The sequence below is a fragment of the Girardinichthys multiradiatus genome, chromosome 23 (genome assembly GCF_021462225.1).
Source record: "Girardinichthys multiradiatus isolate DD_20200921_A chromosome 23, DD_fGirMul_XY1, whole genome shotgun sequence".
In the NCBI taxonomy this organism is placed as follows: Eukaryota; Metazoa; Chordata; class Actinopteri; order Cyprinodontiformes; family Goodeidae; genus Girardinichthys; species Girardinichthys multiradiatus.
The window spans coordinates 50,468,200-50,478,439 of NC_061815.1; the positions used below are offsets into that span (position 1 = coordinate 50,468,200).

Below are 10,240 nucleotides of genomic sequence, written 5' to 3' on the forward strand. Positions count from 1 at the left end.
AACCACCTTTCACTGAAGGTCCAGCTGAAGCTCCTTAAGGTATGTCTACCAGCTTTGCACATGGAACTGCAGCCAAAGGTGGTTGTCCAAGGTTCTCAGTGGGTCTACAGAAACATTTTAAGGACATTGGTTAGACTTTAACAGTCTGAGTGGGTCTGCAGTTTCTACAGAGTTTTAACACATTTTATTGATTTAGTTGCATTTTCTTGGCAGCTGTGGTGGCGCTGGGGGACCGCCTGTGACCCACAGTCGCAGGACCGTCTGCGACCTGTCTGCAGTCTTTAGGCTCCTAGTTTGCGTCGAGGAACCTACAGTCCTTGACGCGGCCGTCACGGGTTCTATTTCCTGTCGATCAGCTTACAAAATAAAGGTCTCTACTGTCTGGAAACAGCCTGATCTGGAGTCAGGACCAAAGATCATGAATTCATTTCTTTCTTTCTGAATGGACAGAAAATTGGCCTCTTGTGAGTTTGTGCGAAGCAACATTTTACAGTCTGCAGTGATTCTGTTTTTATTAAAGGTTCTGCAGAGAAGATCCACAGAGCTCACAACTGGAAATAATGCCCACGCAGACACATTTATGAGTTCACAACAGCATAAAAGGAACAAAAATCTGCAGCTTCTCGTGGTTCGATCAAACCCAAACCCAAATATGTGACCGTTTATACAGTCAGTCAGAGAAAAAACCCAAAATCAGCAAAGCATCTCAAACATCAACTTCTCCAGGGGATCTCCTGCAAATTCATCTAAGGTTGGCAAACATCAAGCTCCAGCGCCTCCCTGAGCTTCACACATGTACACCCACTGCCACCTGGTGGGTTATTGGTGCCACAGCAACAGGACCATACAGAACCAGTGAATCAAGCCCTCTGACACTGACTGGCTGAGCTGCTGGTTGTTTGATCCTGCAGCGTTGGAGAACCAGGGATGAGGAGCTGTGAGTGAAGAACAAACAGGCCTTTAAAGAGGACTGGGAGTAAATGACTGGAGAATGAAATCAGAGATGGGAATGGGATGTGAGATGGCTAAAAGATGAAGAGATCAGGAAAACCATGGGATGAGAGGTGGGAAACAGAAGAAAGTGGATGGTGGTGGAATAAAGCAGAAGCAAAGAGTGAAGATAACCCATCTTTCAGGCCTGCAGATCATCATTATCCCAGCTGCAGCAGGCCGGTTTGAGTCCATTACTGAATTACATGGTTGCTAATGGAAACCATAAAGATATCTGTTGAGGCGTCTGGAACCACCAGCTACCTCCTCAGCTGCTCTACCAGTTCATCCAGGCTTCATGTTTACACCCCTTCACTCCAGCACTTATTTTCCTCCGTTATTTCCAGCCAGAGAAACTCATTTTATAGCAGAACTGTAAGGAAAATTATTCATCATTCAACATTTTTTATAAATACAAATCTGAAAAGTGTGGCTGGCATTTGTATTCATTCTCCTCTTCTCTGGTACCCCAAAATAAAGTCCAGTAGAACTCTGGACTTTATTTGAAATTTGAAGAAGGCTTCGGTTCTAGAACAACATCCCACAGAGTTCTGTTCAGTCCAACCTGCCAAGACATGGACGTGGCTGGGTAAGGAGAGCATTAATCAGAGAAGCAGCCAAGAGGTCCATGGTAGCTCTGGAGGAGCTGCAGAGATCCAAAGCTCAGGTGGGAGAACATGTCCGTAGGACAACTATGGACTCCACAAATCTGACCTTCATGGCAAAGTGGGAAGAAGAAAGCCTGGAGAAGTCCTGTTTGCAGTTTGCTAGAAGCCAGGTTGGAGACACAGCAAGCTTGTGGAGGAAGCAGCTCTGATCAGAGGAGAACATCATTGAATTGTCTGGCCTGCAGGCAAAGTCCAAACCTAAATCCAACTAAGAATCTGTGGCAAGACTTAAAAACTGATGGTCAGGTATGTTCTCCATCCAACCAGACTGAGCTTGAGCTGTTTTACGAAGAAGGATGGACAAAACGTCAATGTGTTCAAAGCTGGTGGAGATAAACGCCAGAAGATCTGCAGCTGGATCTGCAGCCAAAGGAGGTTCTACAGAGTTCTGACTCAGTACTCTGTAGAACCTTCCGCTTCTCAATAATGCGTCACTTTCTGTCAGTCCTTCACATAAAATCTTAGTCAGACCTGATGTTCTGCTGCTCTGACGGGTTTCCAGCAGTGTGACAGTCCTGTATGTTTGAAAGGGCTGAGAAGGAAGAGCATGAGAGGAACCCATAGCTCTAAATCGTTCAATCTTTAGAACGTTTTTATGTCCCTCCTCCAGAACTCAATGCACGGTTCCTCTCACTTTTAATGGACACGGATGTAATCTGAGCGCTCTTTAAACAGCTGCCACTCAAAGTGGACTTTAGGTTCTTTAGGCCCGTTAGGCCATCAGAGGATGCAGACAAAGGGACGTGTTGTCTCTGCACAGCAGACCACCAGCAGAACGACTAACTCCACTTGTTCTCTTCTGGTTTTAATGTTCTGCAAGAAATGGGCTGAACGGAGGCAGATTGGACTCTACCAGCCCACCAGCTACCTCTCACTTTCCTTCTGTCTCCTTACTGCTGGTGCTGCCAAACCACTGTCTCTATCACTGTCTGTCTCTCCTCCAGCTTAAACCACTTAGTGGTAGAGAATCTCGAACACACACGCTGGCTCCGTCTCTGGGGTCAGACGTGCAGCAGAAGGTCACGATCCTCGTTCTCTTCTCTGGAAACATTTATTTCTCTCAGAAAACATCAGATTCAGCTTCTTTAAGCTGACTGAGCTTGGCCTTTTAGTCGTAGAAATCTCATTTCAGCCCAAAGCTTCAGCTTATCAGCATAAACAAGCCCATGTGCTGCTGTGGGGCCCATTCTGGGCCTCAGCCTCCAAGTGAGGAAACATTAACCCAGATCAAGGGAGCGATTTAATCTCTTCCAAAACAACGCAGAACCGAGGACATAATCACATTATTTTGTCAGGACAGCATTTCAACACCAGTGTCTCTCTTTTCTCTTTCATTTAGTTTGGTTGATTAACAAACACAACAAAACAAAGAGAAAATGTTGACCGCACCGGGTTTGGATCTGTTTTCTCCCATCCAGAACAGAATTCTACAGTAATAGATCAGAGTCAGAGCCACACTGAGGAATTTCTGCATGTTGTCTCCTGTTTTTTGCAGCGTTGAGTCCGTCAATGACGGACTTTTCCACACCATGGAGCTGCTGATCCAGAACCACTCACTGAGTCTGGTGGTGGATAACGGAGCCCCAAAGAGCCTGGGCAAGCTGGCACGCCAGCCTTCAGTTGACCACAACACCCACCTCTACATTGGGGGTATGCACACACACACACACACACACACACACACGTTTTTTGTGGCCACATGTTCTGTATGCAGATGTTAACATTTGCCTGCCCACTGCGGCCTTTATGTGGTTCTGATCGCTTGTTTTCCATGGATGGCTACACATGCATATACGCACCAGCCACATGCAGATCACAGCTCTCCCTGGATCCCTGCAGGGGGCAGCGCTGAGGAAGTGGAATCTGGTTCCGTTTGACTCCAAGAAGGAGCAAGACGTGTTTTTAGTGCTTTTGGTTTTTGCAACAGAGAAACAATAAGAACTGTGGTGCTCTGTCACTACTTTAGCGTTTTATTGTTTGGTCCTAACATGGCAGCGTTCTCATCCCTGTTGTTCCTGTTCCAAGGTGTCCCCTCCCAGGTGGTGGCCTCAGGTCTACGTCCGGGCCCTGAGCGCTCTCCTCAGGCTTTTGATGGCTGCATCCACAATGTACGGATCAATGGAGAGACTCAGGACCTGAGTTTCAGATCCACAGGAGGACCGATACATGGGATGGAAGGCAAGGTCAGAACATGCAGAGCTCCTTTATATAAAACACTGTACTGATGTTGCAGATTAAACATTCAGATAAAAGGTCAAAAAGGCCAGAGGTCCCGTAACCTGCACTGGACTCTACATGAAAAACCATTAACCATCATTATGAACATATTTATTATTTTTCCATGTTTGTAACTTAGTTATCAGGGCAGACTTACCAACCTGAGTGTCACCTGAATGAGAGTTCAACACTGCAGCAGCTGCAGAATCAACATTTGGACCTTTGCTAACAGAACATCATCCTCCTCGTTTTTCCAGGGTGAAGCCATTCTGGTAGGATGTCACTCCTGCAGTGTGTGTCCGCAAGGCGCCTGCAGAGAGGGAGGGGAGACCGGGGTCACATGTAACTGCCCTCCAGGACGGATGGGGCCCCTGTGTGATGAAACAACAGCCAGTAACCCCTGTCAGAAAAACAGGTGAGCCGGGACAAGGAATGTTGGTCCAAAGATGTTTAACGCCTGAACTTTTCCACATTTACTCACATTCCAACCAACAACTGTAGAGTTTTTATCAGGATTTTACAAACAAAAACCACCAGAATCTGCCTGCAGGTCCATCTGCAGGTCTTCTGAGCTTTGTCTCCACCAGATTTAGATCTGAACTTTGACTAGGCCATTCTAAGACATGAACATGCTTTGTTCTAAACCATTCATTGTGTCTCTGGCTGCATGTTCAGGGTGGTTGTCTTCCTGGAAGGTGAACCTCCAGTCTTCTCTTCCAGGATTGTCCTAGATTTAGCTCCACTCATCCTCTCATCTACTCTCACCAGCTTCCCTGTCGGTGCTGAATAAAAGCATCCCACAGCATAATGCTGCCACCACCATGTTTCACCTTAGAGATGGTTATGTGTGGCGTTGATTTTGCTCCACACATAGAACCTGATCTTCTAAAAGGTCTGCGTGTATAAGAACACGTTCAACCTGGGTTTCAGTCGAATTGAGCGGAACAGCGGGTGTGAACTTTTTTTGCGTGTTTTAGGAAAATCCAGAACATATGATAATGACCCAAACACGCAGATTGATGGAGGGAGGATATGTCAATCAAATTGCTAACCACCTCCAACACGATTTATCAAACCTGAAACAGATTGATGGTGCGTTTATTTGTAGCACTTTGAGGAACTTCTATACATTTAATTTATTATTATTATTACCTCCAACTCCATGGCTTCGAACTTCATCTTCCTTTTATGACTTCCTGCTCTCCGCCACTCTCCATGGAAACGGCCGGTAGCATTTGAACAGCGTGGTCCAAACCGCTTTGGTGCGAATGCCTGCTGTTACGGGCCTGCGGTCTCACACACCTCTGCTGCTCTGAGATCTTCCCACTCTGATGAACACCAGGACTCCATGATCACCTTCCACATCCCAGTTTCTGTGCTCCTTATTTGGAATCTTTGAAGATCAGGTTTATAGTGTTTTGGTTTCAGGCCAAAAAGCCAGCTTTGGTCTCCTCTGATCAGAGTAGCTTCTCCTACAAACATGACTTCTTCTGGCCTTCTTTCAACAGTGACTTCCTTCTTGCTTCTCCTCCATAAAGACCAGATTTGTGGAAAACTCAACTAATAGTCTAATCTCTGCAGCTCCTCCAGAGTTACCATGGCCTGCTTGGCTGCTTCTTTAGTTAATCCTCTCCAGTCAGTCTAGATGGACATCCATGTCTCCATCCTGTCTCCATGTTCAGATGATGGATTGATCAGAGCTCTGGGAGATGTTCAAATCTTGGATATTGCTGTAGAACCTAACCCTGCTTTCAACTGAACCAGAACTTTCTCCCGACCTGCCTGCTGTGTTCCTGTTTTCCTTGGTCTCCATGATGCTGGTTGTTCTCTGATGTTCTCTGAAGAACCTCTGAGGCCAGAAACAGAACATCTGCAGTTGGACTCAAGTTCAGTTTCACACAGCTAGATTAACAATTAGGAGACTTTAGGAAAACTGGACATCCTGGGTTTTATTTAGGGGCATCAGATTAAAATCCACATTTTTCAGATTTTTATTAGTAACAAAGTTTAAAACACTTACATGTTGGAATGTGACCCAATGTCGAAAAATGCAAAGGGGTCTGAAAACCCAATAAAAGTGTTTCCACAATATTTCTGTCTTTAAAAAACTATTAGAAACATTTCAGCACCGTCTGATCCTCCTCTCTGTTCCTCCTCCTCCTCCAGGTGTGTCCATGGCACATGTGTTGCAAAGGGTCAGTCTTACAGTTGTCAGTGTAATGAAGGCTACCAGGGTCAGTACTGTGACCGACCGACCTGCAGCTGGTGCGGTCGGGGTGAATGTCGAATGTCAGAACCAGGAGAGCTGGTCTGTCACTGTCAGCCGGGCTTCACTGGACCCACCTGTGACACAGGTAAGACCAAAGACATGCAGCTAAAGAAAGAAGCCTTACAGAGAATGTAAATCTCCCAACTTGAAGCTGAAGGGTCTGAATCTTCATCCATGCAGAGCTCAGATGCAAGGGAGAAATGTTGAGGGAGCAGCTGAAGCGCCACCAAGCCATGAGAACGTGCACATCCACCAGCAAGATTCCCCGCATGAACTGTCCGAGATCCTGCCAGGCATCGGCGCCCCCTGGTGTTTGCTGCGGGGTCACAAAGACCAGGAGAAGAAAGGTGGTTTTCCGCTGCACCGACGGCACCTCGTACTCCGAGGAGATGGAGACGGCTCTGGAATGCGGCTGCTCCAAATGCCCGCTGTAACGGGCCGGCGGCTCACTCCTTCGCTCTGCAACACACACCTCTGCCACTCTGTGAATTGACACCGAAGCTGTCGCTCTGAGATCTTCCCACACTGATGAACACGAGCTCTACATGATTACCTTCCACATCCCAGCTGACTGCTGAACAGAAAGGACAAAGAGAGAAAATATATTGTAAAATATATGTGAGAAACATAGAACTTATTTTTATTATGGATTTTTCTAAGATGATAAAAGGACTCATAAGTTGTGTTACATATGTATGTTACATAGTATAAAATATATTTTCTACAATCCAACCAACTAGATTAACATTCTTTAAAATATCTGAAATGAAATGTTTGTGTGAATCTTTATAAATACTTACTTTAACCAAATGAATTCGATATATTCAGTGTATCTGCATGATGTTAATGTGAGTGTGGCTGTGGACACTGAGTGGGAGTGGGATGAAGGAAGCTCTGTTCGCTGAGAACCAGGAGAAGGTGGCGTTCTCCTTTACTGTGGAGGCTGTCGGGAAGCTTCTTCACTCTGTGATGGACGTCATCCTCATGTAGAGTACTGCAGAGATGGGCTTGTGGTTCTGTATCCTGCTGCCCTTTAAGGCTGGATTGGGTCCACTAGGATCTACAGAGAACGTCACAGGAACCAGTCTCTCCTCCAACCAAATGTGGCAGTCTGGTAACACCTGCAGGACTCAAAACAGCAGCTTTGGTTTTTAAGACCGAAACATCTGACAAAATATCAGTAAAAGGTTCGTTTATTTCATTAATTCAGTTTAAAAACTGAAACTCGTTTAGATCTGTCCTTCATACACAGTCAAAGTATTTCTGATGATTTTGGCTTCCAGCTAATGAAGAAATTCTGAAAAATACATCAGATTAAAATGGGTTTTAATCCAGAAATCGTTGCCTGCCTGTACTGTTCAGGATCTGCATCCAATACTTGGCTGGGGCTCATTTTGGAGATGACGCCTCCCCAAAGCATCACTGACTGTGGAAACTTCACAGTAGACTTATCTCAACTCAGTTCACACCTTGTGAATCTCCCCAAAACTCTTCAGTAGGTGTTATTTTACAGTTCTCTCAAGGTCTGATTTCTACTGCAGTTTTTCCTTCCACTCAACTTTCTATTAATATGCTTCAGTACAGAACTCTGTTCTCTTCTTTAGCAGTGACTTTCTGTGGCTTCGTCATTATTTGTCACTGATACCTTCATTACTGAAGGTATCAGTGACGCCTGAAATGTTTCACTCTGTGGATTGAATCTACATCATATTTGACTTTGTGGAGGCTTAGTAAAATAATGATGTTGTTGTTGATATTCAAATGTATCGAGATGTAAATCAGCAGCTAAAATTCCGAAATTCCTGTTCAGTGATGAAGAGACCCTGAAGAATCAGTAAATTCAACAGCTGCTGATGTAACCAACCAGAGGAGTTCATTTTACTGCAGGTGTGTAAAACAGGTACTGCAGCAGGAGTTTCATGAGGGTCACCTCCACATCGGTGCTGCAGGCCACAGTGTGTGTGGCTGCAGGGGTCTAAACAGTAAACAGCATTTTCAGCCATTTGCCCTCTCAGCTGCTGCTCTCCACCATCAGCAGGTCAGGGAGCAGAACTTTCTGCAGGTAGATAAGAAGATAAAAACGAAGTCATTTTCTGTGCGTTTCTGAAAAACAGATTTTTACTGCAAGAGTAACTTAGAGTGATGTTTGCAGAGGAGGTGGCTCCTCCTCCCTCTGTGAATACAGTTGAGGTTCTACTGTGGCCTTCTACCCAAAGGAAATAAAGCTGGGAGAATGAGTCTTCTCTCAGAAGCAGCCTTAATGACGCCCGAGGACATTAATCGGCATTTGATGAATGTGAAACTGCTTCTATTAATGTGTTTTCAGTGCAGTGTTCTCCTGGATCATAGCAAAAGTCCAGAGTCTCATCTTGGTCCTCCATGTGTTATCTCTCTGCCCTCCGCTGCCTCAAACCAAGTGCCTTCAGACAGTAGCATAAATAGCTTCCTGGATGAGTTCCTCCTTCTGGCTCCAGTTCTAAGCTGGTCCAGATGCCACAGAGTAATGAAAATGACTGTAAAGTGGACGTGTCCATCTTCAGTCCTGCGTGGTTCAGATGTGTCCCTGAGGCCTAATGAACCACAGTTTCAATCAGGTGTGTTGGACAAGGGACGAATCTAAGACATGCAGGACAGAGGACGTTGAGGAGTGAGGATGGACACTACTTTGCAGCGTTTATCCACTGCCCACTCTGTGCCCCCCACCCCACCCTGAGTGTTGATGTCACCCTGGGTGGATAGCCATATTTCCCATATGACCCCCTACTGCCACCAGGTTGCAGTATTTGACCAAAGCCTAGGAGCTCCAGCCATGATTCATTTACCTCCAACACAACAGGACAGCAGCTCCGTATGGAAACCTTTAACTAACACAAGGCGGCCATATTGGAACTACAATCATGTTTCTTTCCTACATCACTTTATTTACAGCAGAAACTTCTTCCAACCTTCAGCACCTCTACACATCTATTATTGAAGGTCTGCAACAAACCTTTAATGACCTCCATCCAACTATTAATCACCCTCTCATCACTTCTTCTCCTCCTCTGTTATTGCAGCGCCCCCCTGTGGCCCTGCTGCTCCTTTCCTGTCTGATAATACTGGTTCATTTTGAACAGAATAATAAACCTCAGCTACTTGTTATTGACAGTAACTTAAATGAACTGTATTCACTCGCTTGTATAGACCACAGATTAATAATTCGTAATTATGTGACTATAACTGATGGTTTTGTTGAATGTTAAAATTAAACTTCTACTGGAACCACAACGTTCTTCAGTGTCTGACGTGCTGAGATCAACATCAAGTGTCTGGATTTATGGAGAAATGTATTTGTGTGAGCAGTCTATTTATTATTGGACCAGGAAGCCACGGTGGAGCGGCTGGTAGAACGGGTTCCTTGCAGCAAGGTCATGGGTTTGACTTTCTGCATGGTGTTTGCCCATACATGCGTGGGTTCTCCCTAGGTGCTCTGATTCCTCCCACAGTCCAAATGTTAGGTTAACTGGTCTCTAAATTGTCCTCTCGGCCCAATGACCACTGGCGATAGGCACCACTCCCCCCTCGACCCAACAACGACAAGCATGGATGGATGGAAGTATTTGGCTCGTTAATACCTGGATAATTGTTTTTTCTGGTTCTGCAGAACTCTTCAGATTTGACATGACTTGTTTAATCACAGGGAATAAAATCTGAATGAAGGGAAATGTTTTAGGATCTTTGTAGCAGGAACCAGATTTGACTTTTCTTCTCCAAGGATCCTCTGATCGTTCAGAGGGTCAGCAAGGTTTTATCATGTAGATCAGGGTTTCTCCACCCTGATACTCAGGACCTTCTGTCCTGAGTATCAGGGTGGAGAAACCTTCTGTCCTGAGTATCAGGGTGGAGAAACCTTCTGTCCTGAGTATCAGGGTGGAGAAACCTTCTGTCCTGAGTATCAGGGTGGAGAAACCTTCTGTCCTGCATGCTTTAGGTCTTCCCCTGCTGCTGCCCACCAGACTTAATGCTGATGAGCAGGTTTCTGCAGCACTGGATGGCAGCTGAGGAGATTGTCATGAATTTCATGCTAATGTTTCACACTGTTGTATCGTCCTGTTTA

General features: G+C 45.5%; 1 protein-coding gene across 1 annotated transcript in view; it reads left to right on the forward strand.

Moving 5' to 3' along the window:
• The window catches only part of slit3 (slit homolog 3 (Drosophila)), a 304,073-nt gene extending 294,662 nt beyond the window's left edge, over positions 1-9,411 (forward strand). Inside the window, exons 34-38 of the mRNA XM_047353248.1 lie at positions 3,154-3,308; positions 3,684-3,841; positions 4,133-4,290; positions 6,042-6,229; positions 6,325-9,411. Of these exons, the coding sequence (XP_047209204.1) occupies positions 3,154-3,308; positions 3,684-3,841; positions 4,133-4,290; positions 6,042-6,229; positions 6,325-6,578 (913 nt within the window). The 3' untranslated portion in view covers positions 6,579-9,411. The remainder of the gene's footprint in view (positions 1-3,153; positions 3,309-3,683; positions 3,842-4,132; positions 4,291-6,041; positions 6,230-6,324) is intronic.
• Positions 9,412-10,240: the final 829 nt, after the last annotated feature.